This window comes from Mytilus edulis, chromosome 7 (genome assembly GCF_963676685.1).
Source record: "Mytilus edulis chromosome 7, xbMytEdul2.2, whole genome shotgun sequence".
In the NCBI taxonomy this organism is placed as follows: domain Eukaryota; kingdom Metazoa; phylum Mollusca; class Bivalvia; order Mytilida; family Mytilidae; genus Mytilus; species Mytilus edulis.
In genome coordinates, this window is record NC_092350.1 from 39,911,736 (window position 1) to 39,925,921 (window position 14,186).

A 14,186-nucleotide genomic window follows, 5' to 3' on the forward strand; every position below is an offset into this window, starting at 1 on the left:
AATTATGTATTGCAACATCTCATGTTTTTATCAACATATCTTTATGAATTTTTTACATGATGAATTAGGAAGATAAATTTCAGTTAGATTTTGGCATATTTAGAGTCAAGGGACTAGAATAGATAAAAATTCTACAATTTGGATTAGGTGTTAGTGTCCGTCCATTTGTTCATTTGTTCTTTTGTTTGTCCGTCCATCCATCTTCAGGTTCAAGTTTTCAGGTTCTGCTTCAGGTTCAAGTTTTTGGTCAAGCTAGCTTTTGATAAAGTTAAAGTCCAATCAACTTGGAATTTAGTACACATGTTTCTTATGATATGATCTTTCTAATTTTCATGCCAAATTTAGAGTTTTGACCCCAATTACACAGTCCACTGAACATAGAAAATAGAAGTACCCGCTTCAGGTTAAAGTTTTTGGTCAATGTAGTTTTTGATGAAGTTGAAGTTCAATTATCTTGAAACTTAGTACACATGTTCCCTATGGTATGATCTTTCTTATTTATGCCAAATTCGAGTTTTGACCTAAATTTCATGGTCCACTGAACATAGAAAATGATAGTACAAGTAAGGCATTTGTATACTATGGACACATTCATGTTTTTTTTTATTATGTGTACAATATCTGTTTCACTAAAGACAAGCTCTGTCTGCATTTGTATTATTTTTTATATGATGATATCAGAGTTATAACACTTTGAATCATTTAAAATTCTACAATTCTGACCAGGGGTCCAGAAACGGTCACATTTGCCGGTCTTGTTCCGAATCCTTGATTCTGACCATATCTTATGATTAATCTGAATGAAAGTTAATTTATTGAATGTTTGGTTTTATAAATGATTTTGTGTTGACATTTCAGAGTTATGGGACTTGATTTGTGAGACATATATAAATTTGTATTTGTCCTGTACAAAATCAAGTTTGCTTGTTCGTAATCCCAATATTAAAATAACTGCTGAAAGCTTTTTAAATGTACTCCTGATCTGTTGTTCCTGACTTATGAGACACAAATAGTTGATATATATGATAAGCACAGCAGTTTAATTCATATTAAATTCTTTTAGAACAGAATCTTGCATGATAAGAGCTAATTTATTTTTCCACCTTATTTAAACCATTGCTGATTGTGCAGTCTTCACATAAACAAAATACAAATTCATCTTCTTATTGACTTGCTGCACAAGAACAAGAGAGAAATCAAACAGATTTAGATACAAATAGGAAGAAAGGATTGGCAATCAAATCAAATTCCAGATATGGTTTGAATAATACACCCCCATGTAAACCTAAATAGATGACTGCGTTTGGCAATGTCAGTTTGTTTCTTACTTCTGAGTTTGAATGTCACTTTGGTATTTTTTGTCTTTTTTTTTAACATTTTGACATTGCAGCCCATAAACTTTTGTTTATGTCTATCTAAGGTTGTAGAGGTTTTTTCAAATCAAATTTGAATTTTACAGTGTAATGGTACTATTATATATTGATTAATTCCATCTAAAATTTGCAGTGTTTAAGATATAGGAATCAGTTTGGTTGAGTGATGTGTACTGTATGGTATTCTTTACAAAATCTAATTGAAGAAAATCACAAAGCATGTATATTTTGACTGACATGTTCAATAGACAATTTTCCAGACCCCTAGGTGTGAGTAATTTGGCAGCAGTACTGACAGATCTGAAAATGAAGCAATTTGTCTACCAGCAAAATATTGGAAATTATCTTAGACTTTAAAAACCTGAAGAAAAGATGGTGATAGAAAATTGGTTTTAAGTTACCCGGCATTTTAATCGAAAGTGATTACATCAGCACTTTTTAGTTAAATTGTTGATTGTTGACCTCTTTATGTAAGTTCTTTTGCTTAACCAGCATACCTTGGATTCATCTATTTTTTGTCTAGCCTGCAACGAAAGTGGCAGTATGTGAAACATAGGCACTGAACTATCCATTGGTAGCAGTGGTGATGAAAACTATTTGTATGAAGCTTAATATTTCAGAAGGTTGAAGTCTAGGAGGATTCAAACCTTGTATGCAGATACCTTATGTTACAAAATTTCTGTCTGGCATATGTCCATTGTCCTTGATCTCATTTTCATGGTTCAGCAACTGCTTGAAAAAAATATATAATTTATTGTCTATCAGACAGGGTTCAAGTTTTTGATTTTTTGTCTATTTTGGCCCTGACATAACACTCAGAGCATAATGCCTTGTGCGGGAACATGGGAATACCATTAAGTGAGGCCCTTGAAGGTCTGTTTGAAATATTAAAAGTATACATTAAAAAAACTATTTTAGTCCCCCTGTTCCATTTTGATGCACTTTTTTTTAAATTGTTAAAAAAAACTCTGCCTGCCTTTTATTTAGCAAGATTTATGAAAGTGTTTTGCAATTATTACAAGACTAATGATTCACTTATATAGAGAATTGATTTTGAAAGTTGCAACTGATAAATACCTAATCTACAAAGTCGATAGCAGTCTGCATGTTCCCACTGCTATACTTTTATCAGTGCCGATAACTTTGATGAATTGTTTTGTATAACTACTTGTATGAAAGTTTTAAAGTAATCAACTTAAGACTTCACTGAATTAATTTAAACACCTTCTTGGAATTAACTTTTAAAAAAATGGAATTTAACAAAGTCTATAAATTGTTTTTTTGGTAAATACTGTGACTATTGGAAGTTAATATTTGATGGTAAGTAGTCTATTACTTCAATTACCATAAAGTTATATATTAGTTGAGCAAGACATACATATGAGCATGGATCTAACAAAAGATTCAACTTGCCCAAAAAGCTACTGTGATCTTTTGCAACAGAGTGCTTGGAATAAAGCGTTTGTCATTTGTCCTTATTTTTTATATATTTGCTGAAGTAACTAGTTCAAATGGAAGTAAATATAGTTCAAAATATTAAGCTTTGACATTTACAAGATAAACCCATGAGGGCATTAGCCTTATATATGGCTTATTGGCTGTATCAGATTTACTCAAAAATTTTATGGTCAATGTAAAATTTCCAAATTAAAAAAATTTAGAAGGGGTTTAACAGCAATTTTCCTTAATTTATTTTAAGGAAAAACGTGATAAATGAAGGATATCACATCACATTAGATGACATCTTGGTGATAATATGGTAATACCACAAACCACCCAACCAACTAACATGACCATATAAAGATATAAATTTGTTAGGGAGACTAACCAACATGGCTATTATTGTCCCCTTCCTGTCTGTCTTCCATACCTCTTAGAAAAAAACTCAAATTCATAGATAATTTGACATAAAGCTTTCATACATGGTACAATTATTTGACCAAAATTGTAATGATCAAAGATTAAAAACAATAGATCAAAGAAAAATGCATACAAATAAGCATGGAAATAAGAATGTCATGATAATTGTGTGAGACTTAGCAGCCCTGATCTTGCGGTCATAAAACTTTGCTCAGTGCTCAGAGCACAAAAATCATGCTTAAAACATGAAATCCAGCATTTTAATTGGTTGATTTTCGAGTACGAGGACAAAAAACTGACTCGAAAGTTTTTTGACCACAAGGCCTGATCTTGATCTGGCTATAACATTTCTAAGAGTAGTTATTTGACTTTGTTCCTCTGAAATTGTTTTTTTATTGGAGTAATGGGGCCTTTACACTTTTTTTTACCATTATACCACAATGTCACCATGACACATAATTTTAATTCCTCATTTATACAGTGTGTGAGACATTCCTACAGCCTAGCAAAATTGTTTATTTGAATGGAGCACTCCCTTTGCAGTTATGTAATCACAGAGAGTTCAATTTCAGAAATTAGAGTTATTTTATGTCTTGTTCTCAGATATATGATATGAGAGAGGTTTTTGATGATCAATTCCACTGTGTAACCAATATGACTGCTGTTCTATCAATAGACATTTCAAACATGTATTTGTTACAAAATTCTGATTTAATACTTGATTTTGCTGATTTTGATTAGTTTTGAGAGAAATTTAATCAATATCTTGTTGAAATAGAGAGGAAACCAATTTCATTCAGTTGAGTTTCAAATTATTTTCTATAAAGTGAGAAAAAAGATATAAACACTGAAGTAGAATTTTAGACATGATTTTTTGGTTTATCTTAATGTACATTTATTAGACTTGAAATTGAAGACTATTGGTTTGAATTCCTGATTTGCCCCCCAAAAAACAAAATTTAAGTAATGCTGTTTTAATATATATATGTATTGAATTGATCATAACTTTCATTTCTTCAAATTTGCAAAGATGAGTGTGCCAACAAACCTTAATAGTTTTCATGTTTTAATGAAATCATCTCTTTATGATTGATATTGATATTACCTAGATCCTTCAGGGATACATTGACTGCATTCTTCAACAAAAACATATGTGAATAAAAGCATACAAAGATAAGTCATCTACAATCAAACAAGTTGCTTTCTTTAAAAAAAGAAAAGCAATACATGAACCTAAGACCACTGACTGCCGGGTTACCAAAAGATTGTTGCTGAATTTGTGTTTGCTTTTGAATTGAAATAATTGACTGTGAATAGAAGAAGCCAGTTGGACGTATATATTTACAGCTTCTATTTGAATAGTTATTTTAAAAGCTCGACTATTTTATATTACTTGGGAATGTACATATTTTTTTCCGATTATAACCCATTGACTAATCCTAATTTCTACTAACCGGATGACTTATGCAAATTGCACAAACCTATCGCAATATAAATTTATGCACTCAGTTTGCTTTATAATCTGGAATTCTGGATGCATTTATTTTATCTATCACATCTTTATATTTTGTTTCCTAAATGAATGCCTTTATATTCTCAACTCGTATTTGAAGCTGTCTTTACTCATGTATAGATGCTGTATGCGGTTAATCCTGTGGCATGCATGTTTGGGACCTCTTATGAAGAGACTTATTTTGGTCTCATAAAACATCTCAAATTTGAAGGATTTCCTGATTTTACTTAAATCAATTCAAACATTATACAGAGAAACTTAGTTTTGCCAAAGAATTTCTTAATTCAGAAGTTTGTGAATACCTGTACACACTTTCAAAATAACCAATTTATATAAAAAGGTATGTAGATATAAAAAACGCCAGACACGAGTTAAGTCTACAGAAAAAGCATCAGTATCGCTCGAATGAAAAAAATTAAAAGGCTAAATACATTACAAAGTTAAGGAATCTATTCCTTTGGTAGACAGTCCTCAGTTTTTTGAAAAGGTCAAAGTTTATAATAGGACAACGACTCAAAAAAGAAACAAAAGAGAAACAACACGAGGTCAGAATACCGTTGGTAATGATGACCGTGCTTGAAAGTCGCATGTAAAGCTCTTTCTGCCGTGTCCTGAATTTAGATAACAAAAACGAAAATAAGCTTCCACGAGTGAATTTAATAGTATTGCATGCAAGTAGTATTTTAGCGCACGAAATAGAAAATAGAAAGCATCTCACTGATACTCAGGCAAAGAATACTCATTTGCGTCATCACATATCTTAATCTAATAGTTGAAATCGAATGTCAAACGGCTTACATTAAATGTTTTGACTCCGGATGCATTGACATTTTATCCGGAATTTTTGAGAACGCAAACCGATAGTGTGCTTTTGAAATGTGATCTATAATGTGAATGAATAAAGACGTGTTGGACAGTTGGTCAACACAATTAATACAATTTTCAAAACCGTACCATAGTACAAATAAAGTATAGATGCTATAAGGTTAAATTATTAAAACAAACAAACAAAAATTGAATTAAAATTTATAATAAACTATAACGTTCCTGTTAGTATTTTTTTTTTAAATTCTTTTGAATCATATAATATCAATAAACACGAACATCAAGTATTTACGGATGGACTTTTTATTTATCGAATGAATCTATTTTTTAAATTCTAACATTCCAATGTGAATATATTACTATACACAATATAGGCAAAGACTTCTAAATCCATACTAACAGTATAAAATAATCAACATTGGGGTTGTAATTAAATTTTGTTGTAATTATTGTAAATTATTTGTACGGTTGTTGTGAGCTGCAATGATTTAAAATCATGCTTTATGAATTGAAAACACACAAGTATTTTTATTCACGACCGTTTAAAATTTAAATATTTAATAAATTGATCTTACTTTCCGTTTTATGGATATATTACAATACAAAAAAATAAATAATAATTACTCATAAAACATAAAAACTAAAATGGTATGAAATAATTAATGTAGAAATATAATGATTATTGTTTATACACAATTTTTTTTTTGTAGGATGCAAAAAAATTTATTTAGATTTAATTTTTATGTTTCCTTTACAAATGAATATTATAAAATACCAAAGCAGAGTATCTTGTCATATAAAATACTTTAATTGCAACTCTGAAAATATTCTGATTTCAATCATTGTTAGTTTCTCCAGAAACATAAATACAGTATTTATTTTGTATATATTTGTTTGATTCCGATTGAATTAAATACTTTTGATAAGAATATTATCTTTCTGTGTTCCGATCTAATATTATCTTTCTGTTTTCCGATTTAATATTAATATTTTAACCAGAATGTTATTTCCCGTAAGTCTAGTATGATGAAATACACAGTATCCCATGGCTAAATCTTTAAACATAATTAGTTTACATGTTATCGAGACAACAGACAATACCACGTTATAATTAACCCAGATACACACAATGCACAGTGGTCGTTTTAAAACAAATATAATTGCGTCGTCAAGGGCCATCAAGGGACCATATCAAAGACATAGATAACAACCTGTTAAGACCTGTATAAATGACCGAAAACTTTAGAGACGTTCCGAGAATGTTATTCTGACTTCCGAACGAGAGATATCGAGTGGCCCATAGACACATCCAAAACTCGCCAATATATAAGCATGAACCCCTCAGGGGGTTCATGCAAAAATCATTTCTATAGATCCTTTTTGTTTTATAATATTAGACAGTTGGTTTTACACTAGTCATTTTTGGGTCCCTTTATAGCTTGCTGTTCAGTGTGTGATCCAATGCTCTGTGTCGAAGGCTGTACTTTTGACCTATAATGATTTACTTTTACAAATTGTGACTTGGATGGAAGGTTGTCTCTTTGGCACTCATACCACATCTTCTTATTTCTACTTGTAGCAAATATTTCTTAGTGAACAGCTATTCAGATTGCATATCCATAATAATAATAAAAAAATACAATACAGTGAGAACTGTTGCTGAAAGAATTGTATAAAAAAATTTCAAGGTTTAAAGGGAGATAACTCCAAAGTTCCAATCAAAGAGCACCTGTTTTTTTTTGTTTTTTTAAATCAGTCATGTTAAAATCAACTATTTTTTGTTTCTTATATGTAGAATTGCAGCATCAGGCTACATATCAGACACTTTTTCAAAATATACAGATAACAAGATGCTCCTTGGGTACCAGTATCATACACTTAGTTTTTTCTTAGTATATTTATTTGTAACATTGTGTCTAAAGGTTCAAAGGGAGATAACTCTAATATATATTTTGGAAAGGCAGATTACAGTATAATGAACTCAGTTCTTACTTGCAACCATATTATTTCTGGAGTTTATTGAACTTGGAAATCTCAATGGTTAAAATAAAAGTCATACAAAATAACACTAAACACTTCATAGAAAGCTAAAGCTTGAGCACATTAAAAGTGACCAGAAACATAAGCTCTTTGATATTATTAATAATAATTAACTTTTATTAGATAATTTATGGATTGATTGATGAAGCATCAATCCTAGGAAATCATCATGGTTTATTGATAAGCATTTTTTTATTTCACTAGATTTTTGGTAACTATAAGATATAGGTCAACAACATCTGATTGTAAAGTGTGCACTTGTCGGTCTAGCAGGGTTCATCTTTCTTTGACTCCTGTGTTTCCACTCTAGTTTGTATTAGGACTGCTTCTCAGTAAATTTGTTTTAGTCAACAATAATTGCTATATACATTCATTATAGAAGTATGTTTGATAATTGTTATGTTGTTTTGACTTTAACCTCAGATTCATAGATCCATTGTCATCTTGAATTGGCATGGAATATTTAGCTAAACCCAAGATCAATCAATCATATTACAATGCAGGCTGCAATATATAACATTAAGAATAACAGTTACATAGATACTTCGTCACCTCCGTCCCAAGTATTGGTTTCCGTTCTTTAACTTTAGTTTGCCTCAACCATATGTTATGAAACATATATGACGGTCCCAAGTCAGGTGCCTCTAGCCTTTGTTAGTCTTGTATTATTTTAATTTTAGTTTCTTGTGTACAATTTGGAAATTAGTATGGCGTTCATTATCACTGAACTAGTATATATTTGTTTAGGGGCCAGCTGAAGGACGCCTCCGGGTGCGGGAATTTCTCGCTACATTGAAGACCTGTTGGTGACCTTCTGCTGTTGTTTTTTTCTATGGTCAGGTTGTTGTCTCTTTGGCATATTCCCCATTTCCATTCTCAATTTTATTAACTATGTGAATCTTGCATCTGTATGTGGATCTGTGTCCCATAGACATATTCTACAATTTTTTTTATTTTTTTTTCAGTGCTGACAACAGTTCCACAGATGACTACAATCCAAAACTTTCTGTAAACGGCAAAGAAGATAGTCCGTTCAATCAGAGAACACTGGGTAAAATTAAATGATTGTTGTGAATTTGTAAGATAAATATAGATTTAATTACTGCATTTAGTAGGCAAAATAGCACACAACATGTGTTGCATTGGTAAAATATGATTATTTTACAATTTTAATGCAATAATTTATTGTCAGATGGTGATGAAGATGTGTTGGCTAAACATCAATGGGACAGTAATTCCAATTACAAGTATTAGATGTAAGCTTCTCATATGAGGGGCGTTAGCCTGAAAGATATCAGACTATTACATCTGACTTTTATAGAAGTATTAAATACATAAAATTCAGAATGGAAATGGGGAATATGTCAAAGAAAAAACAACGTGACCAAAGAGCAGATAACAGCTGAAGGTCACCAATGGGTTTTCAAAGCAGCGAGAAAATCCCACACCAGGAGGTGGTCCTAAGCTGGCCCCTTTATGAAATTGTGTACAAGTTCAGTGAAAATGGACGTCATACTAAACTTCAAAACATATATTTATTAGATTAAATTAAAAACACACACAGAGGTCTTGGGACAGGTGCAAATTCAGTGGGGTTAAACATGTTTTGGGAGATCTCAACCCTCCCCCTATACCTCTATTTATAAATATCTTATCTTTTCTGTTGTTCTTAAAAGAGAAATGAGTTTTGATAGAACAGTGTCATTGTCTCAAATTTTCCAGATGCTATAACGCTTACAGAAATTGTTTGTAGTTATAGATTTGGAATGAAATCGTAATTGACTCTTTTTCTGTGAACCAATTGATAACTATCTTACAACTGCTTTTGTATGGCTATATGAATCTCTTGTCTTTTTCTGGTTAAATGCTAAAACCCCAACCTTTTGCTGATAAATGAAAACACCTCTATGTAAATAAAAAAAAATCATTTTATGGCCAACATACAGTCTAATACAATAATAGATAGGTCACACTAGTTTGAAGCTCCAAGTTAGTTGAAGTCTGATAATGTTGTGAATAAATTAAACTAGAAATCAAAGATAAACCGACTACACCAAATAATCTAGTTAACAAAAAACATTAAGATGTGACATAAAGCATATCACTGATGATCTATTTTGTGTGACATCATAATAAATTACTGAAGGAGCCTATTGAAGCATTAACACGGCAGATTTTCCTCACAAATACAGTTTAAATGACTTTATATATTATTTTTGTTAGTGAAAGGCCACATTAACACATTAAAAGACATAGCAAAATTACCCTTCATTACAGAATTCCTATAAAATGCATTAAAAGTTATGTCAAGATATGAAATTTCATCCCAAGATCTACTATAAAAATCTTTGTCGTATGCATATTATTTATGCATTAATTCACTTCTGTCAATTTAAATTAAATATTTCTTAAAGACTAATATGCTATTTATTTATTTCTCAGAGAAAGACAAAAACAGTCTTCGTTTGATAAAGTAGTTCATTGATTTTTCCCGTTAAGGAGCATTCTGAAATACATTCTGACATAATGCTTTTATTGTTATATAGGGCAACTTGTCCTGAATAAATCTGTATCATTCATTTGAAATGTATTTGTAATATTCAATACAATTTAATTTTTTTAAGGTTTGTCTCCCTTTTCATATCTAAGATCTATTGTTTCAGTTCCTATTTCACCTTCTTATACATGTTATACGGACATTTAGATGAGAGTGGGAAAAAGTGAAGGGAAACAATTTCAACAATTTCAACATTTACAGGTCACTGTACAATTTTACAATGAGAAAATCCATACCAAATAGTAAGCTATGTAAAGCCTGGCAAAACAAAATGTGACATAATTCAAAAGAAAAAAAATATTGCCTGGTTACAGCTATTAACATTTAAAAAAAAAACACAATTACGACACAGCAACCAACAAATACCACAGCAGGATACAGTCTGTGGTCAAATGGAATTGTAGAACGACATAATGCAACTTTAACTGAAACAGTTAACAAAATCAGAGAAAGCTCAAATCTATCTTGGGGAAACTGAAAATTATAGGTCAAAGTACGGTCTTCAACACAGAGCCTTTGCTCACACAGATTATGCTCTAGCTTAGGGACAAGTACAGTACATAGAGAGGGTCTATGGTTTAAACATGTTTGTCAGTCCTTATAGTCCTAGCCTTTGACAGTGGAATAACAACACTACAGAAGAACAACTGTAGAGATCTTTTAAAAGGACTTGACTCATCAGATTGGTCATAAGCACTTACACAACTAACAAAAAGACAAATGATCCAAATTACTGATCTATAATTATACTCTCAGTAACTGAAATATTTATCCTAGCCCAATTTCAACCTAATTAAAAGACCATGTTTTCTGAGACCCCTTCAATTCTTAGACTCTTCAAGTCTTCTTTCAGTGGTTAATGTTCAACTTCGACTTTTGCTTTTATTTTTCAGATTATGAAAAGTTCAAATCAAATTTTCTTCTTTAGTCAAGAAAATTAGCTACAAAGTGAATGTGATTACTGACTCGTAAATTGTAACCACTAATAAAGGCTGATTTTACTAACAGGGAGTGATTATGGAATCAGATCTGTTAGATCCATCTGTTCCTGCCAGTAATTACAGGTAAGACTTTTCATTATGCTGTGTCAAAAATCTTGCTATACTTGGCTGATCGCAATCCTATGTGTGTTGGTACTATGTTGCCTGCTGTTGGTTTTGATACTCATGTCACCTTTGCTATGACATTTGGAAGACAATATGACCCTCATAATCAAGAACAGTTGTGATGAAGCACCCTAAGAGACAGTCTGATTAAAAAAAATGGTCATATTCCAACCTACTGTTAATTTCTCATAATAGAAATAATTTAAAACTTAGGCAATATTCATGCTTACCAGTATGACCTACAAGCTTATTGAAATTTGTAACGTTAGTTCCTTAAAGAACATTAACAGGATAAATTTTTATATGAATACTAATGCATCAAGATTACAAGAATGCAAGAGATATTTGAAAGAAAAATAAGTTTGGAATGGGAACAAATACTTGGGTCCTTACTTGTAACTTGTTTTTAAAGAATTTGGGGTTTTTTTTTGGAAATGTGTATATGAACTAATTTTTATTCTGATATTGCAAATATATTTAAAAGTATAAGAATTATAGGAAGTTTGAAGAAATGTACTAAGTTACATGAGTGCACTTCCAGTGAATATGTGCAGTTCTGATTATTAGAAGTACAGTGCTGATTGGATTGTGGGTTCTTGGTTTTTATTGATACTGTTTCAAGAAAATGTATCAGATATATATGTATATATACTTATCAGATACATTTTATGAAGATTCAAGCTTTTTTTTTTAAAGTTTTTCTTTCCTTTAAAGAACAGAAAATGTGTTAAGGAACAGATAATCAAGCTATAGTTTTGAGTTATCTCCCTTACAATACTTAAAAAGCAATATAGAAAACCATACAATTTTAAAGATGAATCAGGAGAAAGCAAAATAGGGTGGTCTTAAGAATAATGTGATAGGATCAAAGCATCATATAAACTTCAGTAAGAAGATTGCAAATAAGAAACTTTTTATGTCCTGAGTTTTGTTTAAGTCTGTGAAGCATGATACACTTTCTAGATTCTGTCCAATGACTTAAGTTACCTTTCCCATACTATAGTAGCTTCATTCTATCCTTTTTTTTCTCTTGTAATTTATTCTAGGTATTACACAATTTTAATGTATTGCAGATTAGTTTTTTTTTAAACTGATGTCATTAAAAAGTAATGTTTCAAAGTACATGAACCATAGAATTTAATGTTAAGCAAGTTATTTATATTCTTCTGAAGTCAAACATTAAACATGGTAAACACTTGCATGTTGAATAATTTCACCGAAAGCTATATTTTATATTACAATAGTTGATCTGTTTTCAGTTTTATTTATTGCAACTAATTTTTCAAACAGAAAATGCAATAAATTTCAGATATAAATTTGTTGCCTGGAGAAATTGACAGAAGCATATTTCATTACACTTTAATTTATTTCCAAATGAAACAAATCATTCTTTATTATTTGCTTGCGTTAATTGGTTAGTTTTGTGATGAAAAGTTTTATATGGTTGAATTCCTCCAGCAGGCATTAATATTCAAGGTTGCTGTTCTCTACAAATATATTATAGTAAGGTCAATGTTTGATTAAAGCCATATTTAGAAATGTTCGTGTTTCAGATTGCAAGATTAGGTTTTATTATTTGTGCTCAAAATTTCAAGTTTTAATTGCCAAACAGGAAATAGAAGTCTGACAGATATGGAAAGTGCTCACACATTACAACATATCACTGCCAAGTACCTGATTCATCTTTAAAATATAAAGATTTTTTATTTGTGCACAAACGGTTAGTTTTATACCAAAGCAGACTTTTAATAAAAGTGCAAAATTCAGAGCTGATTGTGTGGCATCAGTTTTGTTGAAACAATTTTCTTTATTTGTTTGATTTAAAGAAATTTTGACTAATTTAATATCAGTATAAGCTTGCATCAAGTTTTCAATAATGAACCCCTTTCTAGGTGTGGTCATACCTGTAGCCAGGGGGGTTCGGACGACCCCCCCCCCCCCCCCCCCCCCCCCCCCTTGTAAACAAATAAGCACTGTTAAAGTCAATGTTTTGTTCGAATTGTGACTGTTAAAGTCAAGTTTGTGAGTCCAAGGAACCCCCCCTTGGAAATTCCTGGCTACAGGCCTGGTGGTGGCTAACTTGCTTTTTCTTGTTTATCCATCCATTTGTCTGTATTTCTACAAATATTTCAGTGTACTACTAAACAAAACGACTTAACATTTGTTCAGCAACTTGGCAGTGATGTGTTGTAATGTGTGAGCACTTTCCATATCTGTCAGACTTCTATTTCCTGTTTGGCAATTTAATCTTGAAATTTTTCATCACATTTTTTTCTCCAGTTCTTTTGAACAGAATAAATACATATTTAGCTAACAGCTTTGCATTGGAAAGTTGTAATGTCAAGTGCTTTCCAGATCTGTCAAGACACCTACTCAGCGGCGGATCAAGTAATTTTCATATGTCCCCATTCAAATGCATTGATCATCAAAAAGAAAGAGGGGGTTCCAACCCTGGAACCCTCCCCCTGGAACTGCCACTGCTATTCCTGTTGTCTGATATCAATACTCCAAAAATAATGATTCTACAATAGAATGTAATGTTATCATTTTATGCATAATTTTTGGCATATTTAAGTTTTACTGAAGCACAACGATATCAGATACTGTGGATTCATTTATTTTCGTGGATACCAATTTTCGTGGATTAAGAAAAACTCGCATATTCGTGGATATTTAATTTCGTGGTTTTGCTGAAGTCTGCATACAAACCTATAGAAAAATTATCATTCGTTGAATATTTAATTTCGTGGTTTGACTGTGCCCACGAAATCCACGAAAATTGGTATCCAACAAATAATAATGAATCCACAGTATATCTAAATATTTTGCCGTTTTCCTTACATTGTATGGAGAGCAAATATTGCTTGATTAATTACCTGAATTGCTTCCATTCCATGGAAAATTTTATACTA

General features: G+C 31.2%; 1 protein-coding gene across 5 annotated transcripts in view; it reads left to right on the plus strand.

Annotated features, from left to right (window-relative positions):
• The window catches only part of LOC139482682 (tumor protein p53-inducible protein 11-like), a 202,034-nt gene that overhangs the window by 58,167 nt on the left and 129,681 nt on the right, over positions 1-14,186 (plus strand). For 3 of the 5 annotated variants that reach the window (XM_071266740.1, XM_071266741.1, XM_071266736.1), the window contains 2 exons: positions 8,577-8,662; positions 11,062-11,232. In XM_071266740.1, coding sequence (XP_071122841.1) covers positions 11,186-11,232 — 47 coding nt within the window. In that variant the 5' untranslated portion in view covers positions 8,577-8,662; positions 11,062-11,185. Of the gene's footprint in view, positions 1-2,471; positions 2,694-8,576; positions 8,663-11,061; positions 11,233-14,186 lie in introns of those variants that run through there. The other 2 variants (XM_071266737.1, XM_071266742.1) reach the window with 2 other exon arrangements.